Source organism: Hemitrygon akajei, unplaced genomic scaffold (assembly GCF_048418815.1).
Source record: "Hemitrygon akajei unplaced genomic scaffold, sHemAka1.3 Scf000041, whole genome shotgun sequence".
NCBI lineage: Eukaryota > Metazoa > Chordata > Chondrichthyes > Myliobatiformes > Dasyatidae > Hemitrygon > Hemitrygon akajei.
In genome coordinates, this window is record NW_027331927.1 from 8,376,104 (window position 1) to 8,396,790 (window position 20,687).

General features: G+C 43.7%; 1 protein-coding gene across 4 annotated transcripts in view; it reads right to left on the bottom strand.

Annotated features, from left to right (window-relative positions):
* The window catches only part of LOC140720296 (NACHT, LRR and PYD domains-containing protein 3-like), a 91,063-nt gene that overhangs the window by 35,460 nt on the left and 34,916 nt on the right, over positions 1 to 20,687 (bottom strand). For all 4 annotated transcript variants that reach the window (XM_073035160.1, XM_073035161.1, XM_073035162.1 and 1 more), the window contains exons 6-8: positions 17,231 to 17,402; positions 17,052 to 17,117; positions 765 to 2,502 (exon numbers count right to left, since the gene is read on the bottom strand). In XM_073035160.1, the coding sequence (XP_072891261.1) occupies positions 765 to 2,502; positions 17,052 to 17,117; positions 17,231 to 17,402 (1,976 nt within the window). The remainder of the gene's footprint in view (positions 1 to 764; positions 2,503 to 17,051; positions 17,118 to 17,230; positions 17,403 to 20,687) is intronic.

A 20,687-nucleotide genomic window follows, 5' to 3' on the forward strand; every position in this document is an offset into this window, starting at 1 on the left:
GGGAAGAGAGATCCCACAGGAGGAAGGGGAATGGGGAAGAAATATCCCGTAGGAAGGGGGGTGGGGAAAAGACATTCCACTGCAGGATGAGGAAAGGGGAATAGAGAGCCCACAGGAGGAATGGGGATGGGGACGAGATCCCTAAGAATCGAAGGGGGATTGGGATAAAAAGTCACACAGGAGGATTGCAAGGGTAAACGATAATCCTACAAGATGACAGGATGCAGAAAATTTTTGTACGGGTGTGTTGGGTCTGAACAGAGGCCCAAAGGAGATGCGGCCTCGCTCTCTGTGTATCTGGTAGTGAGCAAAGTCACACACTATCAAGGGCAGGGGAGGGCAATCTCACAATGGTATTTCTTTCCTTCTCACTGGGACAGTCTGCTGACGGTATCTTGTCCCTCACCGGGAAGGGGGTGTGAATCTCTGACCCACCTCTTGCAGTCAGTGTCGGTCTGGGTGTCAGTAACAGTGAGGAGGAACATTGTCAATGGACGTGTCACAGGCAGTGAGAAACACAGCCATTCCTGTGATTTACTACCATTAAACCAATGGCCGTTGTTCACTGATCTGATGAAGTCTCCAACATCCCTTCACAAGGAACAACAGAACCCTCCTGTCCTTGGGGAATTACTGACATGTCCCTGGTCATTTGTCACAATTCTTCACAATCTGATTTGCTACAAATTTACCGAAATCCCTTTACATTGAAACAACACAACGAGACAGTTTCACAGTTCAGAATGAGAGATAAATCAAGTTACCTCAACTCCTGGCACTTGTGCAGCCCGGGTCCCAGCCGCTGGATTCCTTCACACTGAATGTCGCAGTTCCCCAGGTCGAGGTGTTTTATTGTATCACAGAGTCCGATGACATGAGACAGGACCGTGCAGTCAATCGGGGTCAGTGTCATTCTACTGAATGAAAGTGTTTCCACTGATCCCAGTGCGGCCTGAGCCAGTCCACGATTCTGAGACTCAAACAGGTAGTGCAATGTGTTCAGGAGGCTCCTTTTACCAGCTTCACTCCTCATGTTTCCACTCTGGCGTTTAACCTCCTCCTTCACCCAGTCAATCACCCGGCAGGTTGTTTCATGAGGAAATGGACCCAGAAACTCCACCAGGCCCCGAGCTGTCATTGGGGAGGAGAGACCAGCAAGAAAACGGAGAAATACATCAAATCGCCCATCTGTCGTGTTGTGAGCTTCAGTGAGGAATTTCAGGATATCCCCGGGATGTGGATTCAGGAATTGTGCGACTGCAGCTACAAACTCTTGGATGGTGAGGTGTGGGAATGTATACACCACGCTCTGGGCAGAATCCTCTCTCTCCAAAAGCTCCATCAGGAACCCGGACAGGAACTGGGAAGGCTGCAGATTGTACTTGATCAAATCTCCATCTGTAAACACAATCTTCTTCTCAGACACTCCTCTGAAGGCCATCTGACCAACCCTGAGTAACACATCACGGGGGTTCTCAATCTCACGGCCGTGGTTTTTCAGGATGTTATAAATATAGTAGGAGTACAGTTGGGTGATGGTCTTGGGAACTCGCTGTGAGTCCCTGACTCTTTGTGTGAAGAAGAGGCCCAGTGCCAGAGCGAGGATCCAGCAGTAGGAGGGGTTGTAGCTCATGGTGTACAGGATCTCGTTCTCCTTCACGTGTTTGAAAACAGCTTCCGCCACCGTCTGATCTTCAAAATGTCTGATGAAATATTCCTTCCGTTCCTCATCAACAAATCCCAGGATTTCAGCCCAGACAGCGATCTTTGCCTTTTCCAATAAATGTAACGCAGTGGGACGGGTGGTCACCAACACTGAACACCCTGGGAGCAGCTTGCCCTGGATTAAACTGTACACAATGTCAGACACTTCACACCTCCACTCAGGATCTGGGCACTGGTGCTTGGGTTCTGTATCTCTCCGACTGTCCGCAAAATCGACTTTGTGTTTGAATTCATCCAAACCATCGAATATAAACAGTAATCCCTCAGCGTTCTTCCAGAATTCTCTCAGGAAATTCCCAAAGTAAGGATACTGATCCAGAATCAGTTCCCTCAGGGTTATTCTACAATTAATGGTGTTTAAATCTCGGAATTTGAAACTGAAGACAAACTGGAATTGTTGGTATATTTTCCCCATGGCCCAGTCATAAACAATCTTTTGTACCATCGTTGTTTTCCCGATCCCCGGGACTCCGGCCACTGCTGCTGAACTCCCAGATTTGGATTTACTCCGGGAAAAGCTGCTCTGGAATAACTGATCAGTACGGATTTTTTCCAGCTGTCTGCGGAGTTGTTTCTCTCTATAATCCTCATGGTCTCTGCCTCTTGCCAGCAGCGCATGTTCCACCAGTGTCCGATCTCGAACAGTAGAAATGACCGTGAGCTCAGCGTATCGATCAGCCAACTTGAAAACCTTCACCTTCTCCGTCATCAGGATCGTGTTCACTCTCAGTGTTTCAGTTTGTGCCCGCAGAGTTTCCTTGTGTTTCTGTTGAACATCTTCCATGGGAACAGAGAACATATTCAAAACGTTAAACGGCTCATCTGACGAAGATCTTTATAACGGTATTTCAGCATTCAGTGTTTGAGATTACATGAATAAATTCAATGCTTCCATGGTTATTAGCACAGAAAGTAAAATTCTGTTCGCAAACACAGAATTGTCAGCAATGGATGTCCCTGAAAATGTCCAATCCTCATGTTCTGGTTCTAGTTATTTGTGAAGGTGAACATTCCCCTGATTGCACTTTCTGAGGAAGCTTAAACAAGCATCACTCCCCACTAACATCTTAACTACACTCTGCAGAGGCGTGGTTGAGAGTGTGCTGACCTTTTGCATCACAACCTGGTACTCCAGCTGCAGTGCTGCCGACAAAAAAGCCTTGCAGGGGGTGGTTAGGGGAGCAGAGAAGGTTATTGGGGTCTCCCTACCTTCTTCCAAGACCTCTTTCAACGTCGATGTCTCCAGAAGACACGGTACATCATTAAAGAACCCTCACACCCTCTCCATGAACTGTTTGTTCTTCTGCCATCAGCAAACGTTACAGGAGCATCAAAACTAAAACCACAAGACTACTAAACAGCTTCCTCCCACAGGCAGTCAGACTGCTAAATAGCTGCTCTACCTGACTCTGCTTTGGACACTTTTAACTTGCACCGGACACTTATAACTTGATTTAAAGTGACATGTGGCTGTTGTGTTTTATATTTATTGTAGTGTTTATTATTTCGTGTTGCGTTTGTTATGTTATGATTGCATTGCTCCTGGGAAACGCTGTCTCATTCTACCATGCAGAGCTGATGTACGGTTGGAACGACAATAACGTTTTTGAATCTTGAATATCCTATTGCAATCCTGACTGCACTCCCGTTCCAACAACATTTCACTATATTTAAAGCATTGTTTGCCTCATTAACAGATGATGTTAATGTTGATCTGGTGTGGAACTATGGAGAGCAGTACACTGTGCATTTTGGCCAATCTGCACACTGGGGAGTCACAGGTGTCCACTGCTCTTGCATCAAAACAGGAGCAGAATACGCGGGAAATACTCAAGTCGGGCAGCGTCTGGGGGAGAATCACAGTGAAGTTGCAGATCGATAACCCATCAGAACGACAGGAATGAAAATGGGTAGTTTTCAATCACAGTGATGGAGGATTGGTGGAAAGATGCAATCTGTGTTAATGGAAGAAGCCACAAGCGTCTGTCTCAGTGATGTACATCATGTCTGTGGGAGAGGGTGATGAAGTCTTGGCAACTGCTACTCATCAGTCTTGCTGTGGGGGTGTGGGGCGCTGTCTAATGAGGCCTCCGTCTGTCAGAGTCGACCATGGATGTCCTGCCCCTGCAAGCCGGGACACTCCGATATGGAGAGGAATCTTCTGCAGTTGTAGCAAGCTCCCTCTCTCCATGCATCTGATCTACACAAAGGAACGACAGAGACTGACACAGCTTGGCACCAGAGGTGTCGCAGGAGATGCCAGTCTGCATTGAACACCATTTAACACTGACTCAGGGACTCCAGCTCCAGGCTTTTCCAATGGGTTTATTCCCAAACTCTTCCCCATGAGGGGTTACAGTTACAAGGCAGTGGAGTTTTGAGATCAGAGTTTTCTTGTTCCTGGGTGAGCTACCAATCACAGCCAACAAGCCCCATCTGCCCAAAGCGACTGGTTGTAAGTCACCAGTAACCCACCACTGCCCCTTCTCCTGTCAGAAGAAACGCTTCCACCGGGATTAGTGGCTAAACCGCACGTGAAGGCCAAGAGCTGGACAGAGGCTACTCGCCACTGGGAGCATTTAATAGGTCGTGGCAGCTCATCCGCACTGTAACCCCCACCACCCTCCCCCGGGTTATAACAAACTTAAGCAACCAAGGGGCGCTGTATTATTGACAACGAATCGGTAAATTGGTTTATTATTGTGACATGCACCACTGTAAAATGGAAAACTTTTCTGCACGCGATCTAAATAGATCATTACATCACATCGGTGCAATGAGGTTGTACAAGGAAAAATGGAACAGAATAGTTCAGGGAAACAGTGTTTCAGTTGCCTAGAAAATGCAGTGCAGGCAGACGATAAGGTAGAAGGTCAAAGGATCATTGGGAGGTCAGCGTGGAGTTTTTTTGGGACTATGTTCCTAAACTGTAGAATTCAACACCTAAAACTACAGTACTGTGCAGACGTCTGAGGTGTATATTAGGACTGACACATTTTGTCTTTTATTTTCTAGTTTGCAGTTTATCTCGTTGTGATGCGGTCTGAACGGCATCGTCTGGATGAAAGGTGCTTTATAAATAAGTCATTATTATTATTATTATTATTATTAATAATAATAATAATAATAATAATAATAATAATAATAATAATAATAATAATAATAATAATAAAAATAATAATAATAACAACAATAATAATAATAATAATAATAATACTAATAATAATAATAATAATAATAATAATAATAATAATAATAATAATAATAATAATATCATCTTAGCCTAAACTGATAAAACTTGAGGTACAGGCATAGCCAAGCACAATCATGTCTCAATTGATAGGAGATTTCAGACTATTCTCGTGGTGTATAGTGTTATGTGTTTTCGAAGATTTACACAAGTATCGCCGTGTGGGCCTAATTTATTAATACTATTCTGTAAAGCCTTTAGGACGATACCAGTTATTGATATTACGATTGGGATAAATAATACCCTGTTCGTGTTCCATAGTCTTTCATTTTGCACTTTCAATTCAACATATTTCTGGTATTGTTTTTTACTAATTCATTTCTGTAAGTTTTGTGTGTTTGGAATGGCTATATATATTTAAAAAGTTGCTTTTGCTTGTTTATCCTGTAAAATTACATCCGAACGCAGATCATGTATTATCCTATATGAAATAATGATCGGACGCAGTATGATATGAAGGACTCTAACTCTAAAAGTGGAAGAGGCTTGTACGTTTAGTAAATTATGGTGTTTTTCATCAGTTGTAGTTGAAGCAATATTTTTGTGAATGTTGTCCGCCATTTTATTCTGCTTGTGCAAGTAATGAGATTCAGTTGAACTACTGCAGGATCTTGTAAAGTCGGATTGTTTGTAGTTTCTCTTATAATTTTCAGCATATATCGTCTTGGACCTATCAGTCGTTTATTCTGTATTATTGATAACTACATGTGTCAACAACCTTGTCCTGTATTGCTACAATGATCCCTTCTGTTTCTGGGAAGAGGTCTCCAACTCTGAGCCAGGGGCTCGACGCTTCCTTGTCGACATCTAATCGGCTCAGATCGGTGGATGTCCTCCGTGGGGAGTCAGACTCTTCCATTGGTTAACGTTTTCTACCATTATGATAGTTTCTTCACTTTTATGGTCTATGCATTCATTTACGTTCAGTGATGTGTACCCCTTATCGGTGTTGCATATGCGTGTATGGAGTGCTGAATCCTGCTTGCGTTATGACAGTGTGTCAATAGAGCGAATTGTGGATTTCAGAAAAGGCGAGATGAGGGAATACTACACACCAATCCTCACAGAGGGATCTGAAGTGGAAAGATAGATAGATATATAGATAGATAGATAGATAGATAGATAGATAGATAGATAGATAGATAGATAGATAGATAGATAGATAGATAGATAGATAGATAGATAGATACTTTATTCATCCCCATGAGGAAATTCAACATTTTTTCCAATGTGATTCCTGGCTGTCAATATCTCCGAGTATCTAACCTGGACCCAATATATCGATGCAACTGCAGAGAAGGCACAACAGTGGGTATATTTCATCAGGAGTTTCCAACATCACTTGAATATTTCTACAGATGTAACTTGCAGAGCGTTGGAACTGGCTGCATCACCGTCTGGTTCACGAGGAACGGAGTAAGGCGCACACTCAACGATTCAGAACAACTTCTCCTCTACCATGTAGTTTCCGAATGGACATTGAACCCATCGATACTGCCTCACTAATCTCTTTTTAAATTTCTATTTCTGGACTACTTATTTAGTTTAATATTTCATATAATCACACAGACATGCACCGCTATATGTGTTCAACTTCCAGGCCCTGAAGCCACTTTGCTGCTTAGCCAGATCCACCGTCTGACAGGCCACATATCTCGCATGGATAACTCCAGGTTACCGAAAGCAGTACTCTGCAGAGAACTCTCTCAGGGCAAGAGAGATCGTGGTGCCCCGCGCAGGAGGTACAAGGACCAAATTAAGCAGAGGCTCTCTCAGGTAAATATGGAGGTCAACGAGTGGCAGCCGCTGATCCATGGAAAAGCCAGGAATTTTGAGGAACCCTGAAGAGCGACTGCTGAAAAGAAGAGGGGATGCAAGAAGGATCCAACTACCAAGCGCCTGCATCCCAGCTGTCCCTCTGTCCCAAATGCTCCCGAGTCCAAAGATCCAGAATTGGCCCCTTCCGTCACCAACGATCGTGTCGTCATCCAGTACCACCACACACACACACACACACACACACACACACACACACACACACACACACACACACACACACACACACACACACACACACACACACACACACACACACACACACACACACACACACACACACACCCGATTTGGGAAGAGAACAGGAATTAGGGTATGTTTCATGATCATTAATGCTTGGTGAACCCCAGAATGTGCATGCCCTCAAACCCTTTTGTTCCCCGGATCTGGAGTACCTGGTGCTGCTGTGTAAACCTTTCCGGCTGTCAAGGGAGTTCCCGGCTGTTATTATCACAGCTGTGTAATAACAACATCCCCCAGCTGTATGTTATTGTCACAGAGGGGGGATGATTTCCTTCAGAAATCGGTCAGGACTTCCCAAACCACAACATTTGTATCAACAGCTCTGTGTGAACAGCACTTGCCGTGTGACCGACTGCTTACAATGCCGGTGATCAGCAGGAGCTCAAGAAATTCAGCTCCGATCTGTGCAAAGTCATCCAGGCAGCGAAACGACAATACAGAGATCGTATTCAGGCACAGCTCTGCACCAACAACACACACAGCTTATGGCAAGCTCTGCACCCCAATGCAGACTTCAGAGCTAAGTGCAGTGGTGCTGCCAACATCGCTGCCTGTCTCCCAGAGGATCTAAGTCTCTTTACTCTCGGTTTGATATCGCCAACACTGAGACCCCGAAGAGAGCCGACAAAGCAACCTGCACATTGGTCATCTCTGAGGCTGAAGTTCGCAGGTATTTCCAATGAGTGGACAGTCGCAAGGTTGAGGGACCGGACGGCGTCCCAGGGCGGGTACTCAGGATGCGCGCGGCACAACTGGCAGGTGTATTTACGGATATTTTTAATCTCACCCTCTCCTAGTGTAGAGTTCCCTCCTGCTTCAAATCATCCACCATTGTTCCTGTACCTAAAACAACTAAGGCAACATGCCTGAACATCTAGCGTCCTGTCACATTCACCTCAATAATAAGCAAATGCTTTGAGAGGCTGGTCAAGGACTGCATCTGCAGCTTGTTAACACCCACACTGGAACCCCTACAATTCACCTACCTACACAACCGATCAACAGATGACACAATAGCCACAGCTCTGCACACCTCCCTAAACATCTGGAGAAGAGGGGTGCTTATGTGAGAATGATGTTATTAGACTACAGTTCAGCATCCAATACCATCATTCCCTCCAGGCTTGACAAGAAGCTCAGAGACCTCGGCCTTCACCCTGCCTTGTGCAGCTGGGTCCTGGATTTCCTGTCAGATCACCAGCAAGTGGTAAGAGTGGGCTCCCTCATCTCTACCCCTCTGAACCTCAACACAGGAGTCCCTCAGGGCTGTGTCCTAAGCTCCCTCCTTTACTCTCTGTATGCGAATGACTGTGTCGCTACCCACAGCTCCAATCTGCTAGTTAAATTTGCTGAGGATACTATATTTATTGGCCAGATCTCAAGTAATAACGAGGCAACCTACACAGAAGAAGTCATCAGCCGGACACAGTGGCGTCAAGAAAACAATTTCTCCCTCAATGTCGCAAAAACAAAGGAGCTGGATGCAATGTCGCAAAGACAAGAGGAATGGAGATAGGCTAACCCCTACTGATATCAATGGATCTGGGGTTGTAACCGTGAATAGCTTTAAGTTCCTCGGCATTCACATCACTGAGGACCTCACGTGGTCTGTACACATCAAATGTGTGGTGAAAAAAGGCACAACAGCACCTCTTTCACCTCAGATGCAACCATAGAACATTACAGCACATAAACAGGCCTTTTGGCCCTTCTTGGCTGTGCCGAACCATTTTTCTGCTTAGTCCCACTGACCTGCACCTGGCCCATATCCCTCCGTACATCTCTCATCCATATACCTGTCCAAGTTTTTCTTAAATGTCAAAAGTGAGCCCGCATTCACCACTTCAGCTGGCAGCTCATTCCACACTCCCACCACTCTCTGCGTGAAGAAGCACCTTCCCCAATGTTCCCTTTAAACTTTCTCCCTTCACCCTTAACCCATGAAATCTGATTTTTTTTCTCCCCTAGCCTCAGTGGAAAAAGCCTGCTTGTATTCCTTCTATCTAGACCCATCATAATTTTATACACCTGTATCAATCTCCTCTCTTTCTCCTACATGCCAGGGAATAAAGTCCTAACCTATTCAAACTTTCTTTGTAACTCAGTTTCTGAAGTCCCAGCAACATCTTTGTAAACCTTCTCTGCACTCTTTCAACTTTATTAATATCCTTCCTGTAATTAGGTGACCAAAACTGCATACAATACTCCAAATTCGGTCTCACCAATGTCTTATACAACCTCACCATTACATTCCAACTCTTATACTCAGTACTTTGATTTATAAAGGCCATTGTACGAAAAGCTCTCTTTAAGACCCTATCTACTTGTGACGCAACCTTTCGGGAATTAAGTATCTATACTCCCAGATCCCTCTGTTCTACTACTTACCTTTTATGTTCTAACTTGGTTTGATCTTCCGAAGTGCAATACCTCACACTTGTCTGCATTAAACTCCATTTGCCATTTTTCAGCCCATTCCTCCAACTGGTCCAAATCCCTCTGCAAGCTTTGAAAACCTTCCTCACTGTCAACTACACCTCCAATCTTTGTATCATCAGCAAATTTGCTGATCCAATTTGCCACATTCTCATCCAGATCATTGATATAGATGATAAATAACAATGGTCCCCACACTGATCCCTGTGGCACACCACTAGTCACAGGCCTCCACTGAGAGAAGCAATCCTCCACTACCTCTCTCTGGCTTCTCCCATTGAGCCAATGTCTAATCCAATTTACTACCTCACCATGTATACCTAGCGACTGAATCTTCCTAACTAACCTCCCATGCGGAACCTTATCAAAAGCCTTTCTGAAGACCATACAGACAATATCCACTGCCTTCCCTTCATCCACTTTCCTGGTAACTTCCTCGAAAACCTCTAGATTGGTTAAACATGACCTACTACGCACAAAACCATACCGACTTTTTCTAATAAGTCCCTGTCTATCCAAATACCTGGAGACCCTATCTCTTAGTATTCCTTCCAATAATTTATCTTCTACCGATGTCAAACTTACTGGCCTATAATTTCATGGCTTACTTTTTGAGCCTTTTTTAAACAACGGAACTACATAAGCTATCTGGCACCCGGTCCGTGGATATCGACATAATAGTTATGCCAGGGCCACTGCAATTTCAACACTAGTCTCCATCAAGGTCTGAGTGAATACCCTGCCAAGTCCTGGGGATTTATCTACTCTGATTTGCCTCAAGACAGCAAGCACCTCCCCCTCTTTAATCTGTATAAGTTCCATGACCTCCCTACTTGTTTGCCTTGTTTCCATAGACTCCATTCCAGTTTCCTTAGTAAAGACGGATGCAAAACACCCGTTTAATATCTCTCCCATTTCTTCCGGTTTCATACATAGCCGATCCCTCTGATTATCCTTTTGCTCTTAACATACCTGTAGAAGTTCATAAAATTATCGTTCACCCTGACGGCCAAAGCAACCTCATGTCTTCTTTTAGCCCTCCTGATTTCTTTCTTAAGCATTTTCTTACTCTTTTTATACTCCTCAAGCATCTTATTTCCTCCCTGTTGCCTATATATGTTATACATCACTCTCTTCTTCTTTATCAGAGTTCCAATATCCCTCGATAGCCAAGGCTCCTTATTCTTATTCATTTTGCCTTCAACCCTGACAGCAACATACAAACTCTACACTCTCAAAATTTCTCCTTTGAAGGCCTCCCATTTACCAATCACATCCTTGCCAGAGAACAACCTGTCCCAATCTACGATTTTTAGATCCCTTCTCATTTCTTCAAATTTGACCTTTTTCAGTTTTAGAACGTCAACCCGAGGACCAGATCTATCTTTATCCATGATCAAGTTGAAACTAATGACGTTATGATCACTGGAACGAAAGTGTTCCCCTACACACAGTTCCGTTAGCTGCCCTAACTCATTTCCTAATAGGAGATCTAATATTGCATTTTCCCTAGTTGGTACATCTATATATTGATTTAGAAAACTTTCCTGAACACATTTTGCAAACTCTGACCCATCTCGACCTTTAAGAGGATGGGAGTCCCAGTCAATCTGTGGAAAATTAAAATCCCCAACAATCACAACTTTCTTTCTCCTACAGTTGTCTGTTATCTGTCTGCAGATTTGCTCCTCCAATTCTCGCTGACTGTTGGGTAGTCCATAATGCAACTCTATTAATGTGATCATACCTTCCTGTTTCTCAGCTCCACCTATATGGCCTCAGTAGACAAGCCCTCTAATCTGTCCTGCCTGAGCACTGCTGTAATATTTTCCCTGACTAGCAAAGCCACCACCCACCCTTCATCCCTCTGCCTCTATCACGTATGAAACATCGGAACCATGGAACATTGAGCTGCCAGTCCTGCCCCTCCTGTAGCCAAGTTTCAGTAATGGCTATGATGTCATAATTCCACGTGTCAATCCAGGTCCTCAGCTCGTCTGCCTTTCCCACAGTACTCCACGCTTTGAAAGATACACACCTCAGAAGATTATTACCATCACACACAACCTTGCTATTTGTGGCTTTACATGAACAACCAACATTATTTATTTTTACCACCGTTCCACTATCTACTCTGGCACTCTGGTTCCCATCCCTCTGCTAATCTAGTTTAAACCCTCCCCAATAACACTAGCAAACCTCCCTGCAAGTATATTGGTCCCCTTGTAGTTCAGGTGTAACCCGTCTCTCTTGTACAGGTCCCACCTGCCCCAGAAGAGGTCCTGATGATCTAGAAATCTGAAACCCTGCACCCTACACCAGTTTCTCAGCCACGTGTTCACCTACCAGAGCATCGCACCTTTACCCTCACTGGCACGTGGCACAGGCAGCAATCCGGAGATTACTACCCTCGAGGTCCTGTTTTTCAACTTCCTACCAAGCTCTCTGTACTCACTCTTCAGGACACCCTGACTCTTTCTAACTATGGCATTGGTACCGATGTGTACCACGAAATTTGGCTGATCACGCTCCCACTTCAGAATGCTGTGCAGGCGATCAGAGACATCCCTGACCCTGGCACCCGGGATGCAACAAACCATCCGGGAGTCTCTGTCACGACCATAGAATCTCCTGTCTGTACCTCTAACTATTGAATCCCCTATCACTACCGCTCTCCTCTTCCTCCTCCCTCCCTTCTGCACTGCAGAACCAGACTCAGTGACAGAGATCCGGCTGCCGCAGCTTGTCCCAGGTAATCCTTCCCCCCAACAGTATCCAAATGGGTATACCTATTTTGGAGAGGAATGGCCACAGAAGAACCCTGCATTAACTGCCCTTTCCCCTTCCCTCGCCTGACGGTAACCCAATTACCTGTGCCCTGTTCCTTAGGTGTAACTACCTCCTGGAAGCTACTATCTATAAACTGCTCAGTCTTTCGAATGCTCCGGAGGTCATCCAGCTCCTGCTCCAGTTCCCTAACGCAGACTGTTAGGAGCTGCAGCTGGATGCACTTCTTGCAGGTATCGTTGTCAGGGACACCGGATATCTCCGTGACTTCACACATCCTGCAAGAGGAACATTCCAACATCCTGCCTGGCATATTCTCTAGACTGAACAAAAAAGAAAGAAAAAACAGAAAAACAGATGGTTGAGGACGTTTGGGATGGGCCCCTAAATGCTAACGATTTTCTATAGGGACACAATTTTGTGCATCCTGACTGGCTGCATCACTGCCTGGTATGGGAACTGTACTTCTCTCAATCGCAGGACTCTGCAGAGAGTGGTGCGGACAACCCAGTGCATCTGTAGATGTGAACTTCCTACTATTCAGGTCATTTCAGAGACAGGGGGTACAAAAGTGCCCGAAGGATCATTCTGGACCCAAGTTTCACCAAGCACAAACTGTTCCAGCTGCTACCATCCGGGAAATGGTACCAACAGGACCAACAGGCTCCGTGACAGCTTCTTCCACCAGGCCATCAAACTGATTAAGTCATGCTGATACAATTCTATTTCTACAAGTGTATACATAAATACAGACTCACTGCACACACTTTACTGTAATTGTGCTGCTGGCGCAGAAAAACTATTTTCACGACATATGTCCATGATATTAACCCTGATCCTGAAAATTTTTATCTGGCTGTTGTCTCATTTTTTAGATCTGTTATTCATCATCCTCATACTGTCCTCGTTCATATAATTCTAAGCGCGTTCCAGTGCACACGGTGTTTTCCAGAAATTGCTATTAAAGTTCTTATTTTTTGCATAATTTCCAGATCTGTTTGAGAAAGAGATATTATACCAACATTATACGTCAATATGGGCACAGTGAGTGTTTACTACCTTTGTTATATTTTTACTGTTCAGCTCTGTTTGGCAGATTTTGTTGATCTTTGATGTAAATTCAAAGTTTGTTCAGCCTTGCAGTAAATTCAGATTTTCTTTAGCCTTGAAGTAAATTTTGTTGGAAGGTTTCCCTTTATCGCACGATTATCTATTTTCTTTGCTTATTGATATCCTAAATATACGCTTCATATTCTGTTGCATTGTATCCTGATGCTCTGTTTGATATTCTACCGGCTCTATTGCACATTACTTTAAGTTTAATCATGTTCTGTACTTTCCTAGTCTAAAGTTCATGCTTATATATTTGGAAAATAGTTCCATTATTTGAATTATTTGTTTCAGCTTTACTGATGCAAGAGCAAATAATTTCAAATCATCAATGTATAACTGTGTCAAGGTATAATTCGTATTTTTTTCTGATTAGATACCTGATTTTTGTCTGTTTCATTAAATTATGAGTGGGCTTAAAGCTAGACAAACCAACAGTGGGCTTAGTGAGTCGCTCTGGAAAATCCCTTCATTTATATTGATAATGGTCGTTGTTCCTCTGTGGTTGTTAATAGGACGTAAATTTTACGCGAATGCTTCATCAGATGTTGTAGAAATTTCACAAGTATTGTATGAATTTTATATTTATTTGGAACCTCTTAAACACACGAGGAACAGAATCAGATGTGTTTTTTGATAGACAATATAACTGAAAGATTTCTGCTTTCCACAGGGTTTGAAATAGAATTACATAATCTGTTATCTGTTGTTCAAACCCGAACGGTATTCTGTCTGCTCGCCTGTGAGTATATTGTGGTTAGCTAAGTTGTTATCTGAGTTGTTATTAGTTACGAGATGTACGATGCTATAATTCTAGATATAAAATTGTCTTATTATTATTAAGAGCCAATAATAACATAGTAGGTGACCATTTAGTAGTCTTATAAATGCAGAATAAAGCTGTCGTTGAGGCTGGTGGTACATACCTTCAGCCTTTTATATGTTCTGCCTCATGGGAGTATGACAGAGAGGATATATGAGGTGGTTTGGGGTTCAGTATCAATGCTTTGGGTCGGGTTTGTGTCTTGCCAACTGGTTTGAGTTCCTCCAGGAGGTGACAAAGGTGATGGATGAAGTTACACATAGATATTGTCTACTTGTATATTGGTAGAGTGTTTGACAAGGTCCCACATGGGAGGCTCATACAGAAAATTAACATGCTTGGGAACTGTGGGGAATTGTCTTGGCTGCCGGGGACCCAAACTGGGAGAAATTTCTTGGCTGGCGGGTGGTGAATCGCTGAGATTATTGCCATAGACGTCTGAGGAAGAAACTTCATTGGATAGATTTAAAATGCAGGTCGATATGTTCCTGATTAGGAAGAGTGTCAACGTTTACTGGGATAATGGGGTAGAGAGGAATTGAAGAGCAAATTCACTGCGCCGAATGGCTCCTAAGTCTGATGGCTTTAGGGTGCATCTGGAGTATTGTATTCACTTCTGATTGACCAGCTCTGGGAAGGATTGGAGAGGGTGCAGAACAGGTTCATCAGGTTGTTGCCTGGATTCGGTGGCATGTCAGCAAGTAGATGTTTGATAAACTTGGTTTGTTTACTCTGGTGGTAGAATGAGATCTGACAGAGGTGTACAAGTTTGAGAGATAGGAGTTTGGGTTGACAGCCTGTATTTTGTTTGTTATTGTTTACTTAAGACTGGTGTCTAATACCAGAGGGCATTTGGTTAAGGTGAGATGGGGTAAATTTACAGCAATTGTGGGTAGTTTTTTAACAGAGTTGTGGGTGCCTGGAACTTACTGTCTGTGTCAACATGGCTTTGTGAAGGGAAGGTCGTGACTCACGAGGCTAATTGAGATTTTTGAAGAGGTAACAATAAGCAATTGATGAAGGTACGGTAGTAGATGTGGTCTACATGGATTTTAGCAAGGCATTTGACAAGGTCCCTCACGAGAGACTCATCTAGAAAGTCATGAGTCACGGGATAAGTGGAACCTTGGCTGTTTGGATAAATAATTGGCTTACAGGAAGAAAGCAGAGGTTAGTAGTGGAAGGAAAGTATTCTGCCTGGAGGTCGGTGACTAGTGGAGTGCCGCAGGGATCTATACTGGGAACACTGCTATTTGTGATTTTTATAAATGACCTGGATGTAAAGGTGGAAGGATGGGTGAGTAAATTTGTGGATGACATGAAGATTGAAGGAGTTGCGGATGGAGCTGTAGGTTGTCGAAGGTTAAAATAGGTTAGAGACAAGGTGCAGATTTGGGCAGAAAGGTGGCAGATGAGGTTCAATCTGGATAAGTGTGAAGTGATAAATTTTGGAAGGACAAGCCAGAAGGCTGAGTACAAGTTTAATCGTTGGTTACCTAAGAGTGTGGATTTACAGAGGGACTTTGGGGTTCAAATCCTTTCATCCCTTAAGGCCGCTGCACGGGTTGATAGGATAGTTAAGAACTCCTATGGGATGCTAGGCTTCATTAATAGGGGGATTGAGTTCAAGAGTAGAGAGGCCTAGTTGCAAATCTACAAATCTCTGGTGAGACCACACTTACAGTATTGTGTTCAATTCTGGTCACCTCATTATAGGAAGGATGTGGAAGCTATGAAGTGGGTGCAGAGGAGATTTACCAGGATGTTGCCTGGTTTGGAGAAAAAAAAAATTCATGTGAAGCAAGGTTAGCAGAGCTGGGATTTTTCTCCTTGGAGCGTAGAAGGATGAGAGGGCATTTGATAGAGGTCTACAGAATTATGAGTGGCATAGATAGGGTGGATTGCAAGTACCTGTTTCCCAGGGCACCAATAGCAAACACTAGAGGGCATATGTATAAAGTTAAGGGAGGAAAGTTTAGGGGAGACATCAGGGGTAAGTTTTTTTACAGAGGGTTGTGGGTGTCTGGAACGACTTGCCAGGGATGGTGGTGGAGGCTAAAACATTAAGGGTACTTAAGAAGCTCTTGGACAGGCACATGGATGAAAGAAAAATAGAGGGTCACGGGTAGTGTGGGTTTAGTAATCTTTTTAAAAGAATATATGGGTCGGCACAACATCCAGGGCCGAAGAGCCTGTACTGTGCTGTAGTATTCTAGTGTCTAGAGTCTAGTGACTAGGGTCATGTCGGAGGCAACTATGTTATAGATGCTCCTAGTTATACATGAATGTGCAGGAAATGCAAGGATATGGTCAATAATATAAGAAAGGATACCAAAGTATTTTTTTTCTTTCCCAGATATACAAAGAGAGAAAAAAAGGGACAGGGTCGATATCGGCCCACTAGAAACTGCTGTTGTAGTTGCTGTAACGGTTGAAAAGGAAATGCCAGACAAACTCTGTGCAAGTCACTAGCGGAATTCCAAAAGGTGTAGAGCATCAGTGAACAGAATTGCGTGTGGTGCTATTACAAAGGAAAAGGGGCTTGGAAGATGAAAGGTCTGAAGATAGAAAAGTCACCTGGACAGGATCATACCAGCCTGCCTGGGGTCTGTGGGGATTCCCAGAGCGTTAGGACCTGGAGTGAAGGCTTCAGCAGAACCAACAGCTGGATTAATAGAAAAATATATTGTAGAATATTCAGGCTGCAAAGAGAGATTCTTTGAATTGTTGCTTGAATCCAGAGATCAGCGAATGATTAATGGCGAATTTTGATTCCCAAGTTTTGCCAAGTCACAGACTAACATTTGAGATGCGGTTTGAACTGTGCATTTCATCACTCACCTATCAGCTCAGTGGGTAATTCAGATAAACCTTGGGCAATGTCCATGTATTCCTGTGGATCAGGACCTGTTTAAATATATATTAAAAAAAACAGCCATGGAAACAGAGCTAAAATAATTAAAATAACTAAAATGTTTATTTCAATGTGCCTTTGTGTTCAGTGCGTGGTTTTAACATACCGAGTTCCTGTATTTCCCTCAGTATTCTGTCCAGCTTCGGTAACTCAGTCCTCCATGTCACAAAGGATTCCCACATCGCCCTCCGGGCTCGGGAGCCTTTGCCCATCACCAAACTGAGGAAGAGTCTGGAACTCTCTGTCCGGTTCCCCTTCTCTGTCAGTTCAGTGACTTTCTATAAAAAGAAACGATGAATTTATTGTGGAGCAGACAGACAGGCATGGAGAATGTGGAGGAAAATATCTGTTCATGGCCCCAGTAGCTTCAGAACAGATGCAGTCACTGGGCTGCTGCCTCATCCTCCCTGGGTTGAGTCATTAACAGAGAAACAGTAACTGAAGGAAATTCTAAATCAATATTGTGAAAGAATGAGGATTTACTGACATCCTGCAGTAGATGCAATGTAATTAATTTCCTCAATCTGTCAATGTGCAGAATTACATCAACAAGATGTGGCAACAACAACGGAAGAGAGGAGAAAGCGAGAGCAAAAACAAATGGATGGCGGGCATCACTGAATCGTGGCTGACAAAAATTTATAGTTGGGTGCTTACATCCAAGGATAAATATTGAATCGAAAGGATAAGCAGGTGGGTGAAAGTGTTGGGTTGACTCTGTTGTCAGTAAAAATGAAAAGTCCTGAGAAAGAGTTGATATTGGATTGGACGATGGAGATGTTAAGAAACTGCATAGGTAAAATGACCCTGATGGACATTATATACAGGCCTGTTAACAGTAATCAGGATGTGGGCTACAAATTACAACGGGAGAGAGAAGAGGCACGGAAAATGGTCAATGCTAAAATTGTCACAGGTCGTTTCAATATGCAGCTAGCTTTGGAAAATCAGGTCAGTTCCGACTCCGAAGTGAGGAAAATTTATAGAATGCATATGAGATGGCCTTTGACAGAAGCCTATGGTTGATCCCACTATAGGAATGGCGTATCTGGAGTCTGTGTTGTGTATTGCACCAGATTTGATTGGTGAGCTTCAGATAAATAAACCCTTAAGAGGCAGTGATCATAAAATAGCGGAACTCACACTGCAGTTTGAGAGGGAGAATGTAAAGTTAAATGCATCGGCATTACAGTGGAATAAATGAATTACAGAGGCATGAGAGAGGGGCTGGTCAAAAATAAATTCGGAAATGGCATTAACAGGGACAATGGCAGAGCGGGAATGGTTGAAGTTTCTCGGAGCAATTCAGAAGGTGCAGGACAAATGATCACAAAGATGAAGAATTATTCTAAAGGGAGGATGATAAGCCGTGGCTGACGAGGTAGCCAAAGCAGCACAAAAGCAAAGGAGAGGGCACAGAGTATTACAAAATATAGTAGAAAGCTGGAGGACTGGGATGTTTCTACAAACCAACAGAAGGCAATTAAAAAGCCGTAAGTAGAGAAAATATGAACTATGAAGGTAGGCTAGCGAATAATGTAAAATAGCTTCCCAAAAGGTCCGTCTGATATATGAAGATTGAAAGAGAGGAAAGTGGATATTGGGCTGCTTGAAAATGACAGTGGAGAGGTACTGTCAGAGGACAAGGAAATGCCGAAAGGTAGTAGACGGTATTTTGTGTCAGTCCTCACTGTAAAAACACTAGAACGTGCAGGATATTTGAGAATGTCAGGTGGCAGAAGTGAGTGTATTTGCAATTATTGAAGAGAAGACGCTCGGGAAGCTGAAAGTTCTGAAGACAGAGGAGTCCAGGTCAACGCACCTGATTGCTTCTGAAGGAGGAGGCTGAAGGGATTGTGGAGGCATTAGTAATGATCATTCAAGTATCACTAGATTTTGGATTGGTTCCGGAGAACTGATCATTTTATATTATAGGCCAGTTGGTCTGATCAGCGTTTGGGAACGATGTCAGCAGTCGATAATTGAGGATAAGGCTTCGGGGCATTTGGACGCACGTGATAAGAAAAAGGCCAAAATCCATGGAAGGGAATCTTGCCTGACAGACCTGTTGGAATTTTTTGAGAGAATAGCATGCTGGGTCGACAATGGAGTGTCAGTGTTAATTGTTTACTTGGACATCCCGAGGACCTTTGACTGGGTGCCCCACATGACGCCGTTTAACAAGACAGGGGACGACAGTAGGACAAGAAAGATACAAGCATGGATAGAGGATCCATGTTTTTCTCCAGACAGATTTTGTCTGACTGTCAGGAAGCACAGAACGGGAACAAATGAGGCTTTTTCTTGTTGGATGTTGGTGACTAGTGGTGTTCTGCAGTTGTTGGTTTTGGGACAGTTTCTTTTTCCGTTATGTCAATGATTTGAAGGCTTTATGGACAAGATTGCGCACGTTACGAAGATATGGGGAAGGACAGGAAGTGTTGAGGAAGCAGCGATTTCACAGGAGGACATGGACCGATTGAAAAAATGGATAAATCAGTGGCAATTGGAATGTAGTTTAGGGAGGTACGTGGCCAGACACTTTGGCAGAAATAATGAAGATGTAGACTGTTTTCGAATCTGGCAGAAAATTCAGAAATCAGAGTTGTGAAGAGTCTCGGGAGACCTAGTGCAGGATTCCTTGCAGTTTGAGTCGGTGTTAGGAAAGGCAAAAACAATGTTAGCATTCATTTCGAGAGGATTAGAATATAAGAACAAGCAAAGGCCAGACCGCACTTGCATATTTTGAATGGTTTTAGTCCCCTGATCAGAGAAAATATGTGATAGCATTGTGAAAAGTCCAGAGAGGAATCAAAACTGACAGAACCAGTGATATTAAACCAAATTTTGATGAGATTGAGTGCTGGATGCGCCTGTACTGGCTGGAGTGTGGAAGGATGAGGGGAATCTAATTGTAACCTGTGGAATATCGAAAGGCATTGAGTGAATGTGGAGATGACGTTTTAAAGTGGGGGAGTCTAGAACCAGACGAAACGGCCTCACATTAGAGGGACGTCCATTTAGAACAGAGATTAGGAGATTCTTTAGCCGAAGAGTAGTGAATCTGTAGAATTCATTGGCACTGACAGCTGCGGAGATCAGGTTATTGGGTATATTTAAAACAGAGGTTGGTACATTCTTGACTAGTCAGGTCAGCAAAGTTCACTGGGAGAAGGCAAGAGAATTGAGTTGAGATGGATAGTAAATCACCCATGATGTAATGGCGGAACAGAATCGATGGACGAAGGGTCTCGGCCTGCAATGTCGACAGTGCTTCTTCCTATAGATGCTGCCTGGCCTGCTGTGTTCCACCAGCATTTTGTGTGTGTTACTTGGATTTCCAGCATCTACAGATTTCCTCGTGGCTAGACTGCTGCATTACTGATTGACGCCTGTGCCTCGTGCAGTGTCACTGGGATCGTTGCTCTGTCCGTTCTTGTATGTCATTTATATCAATGATCTGTATGAAATTCTGATTAACTGGATCAGCAACTTTGTTGATAACACCAGCATTGGTGACAAGGAGGAAGACTACAAGAGCTTGCAGTGAGATCTGGACCAAC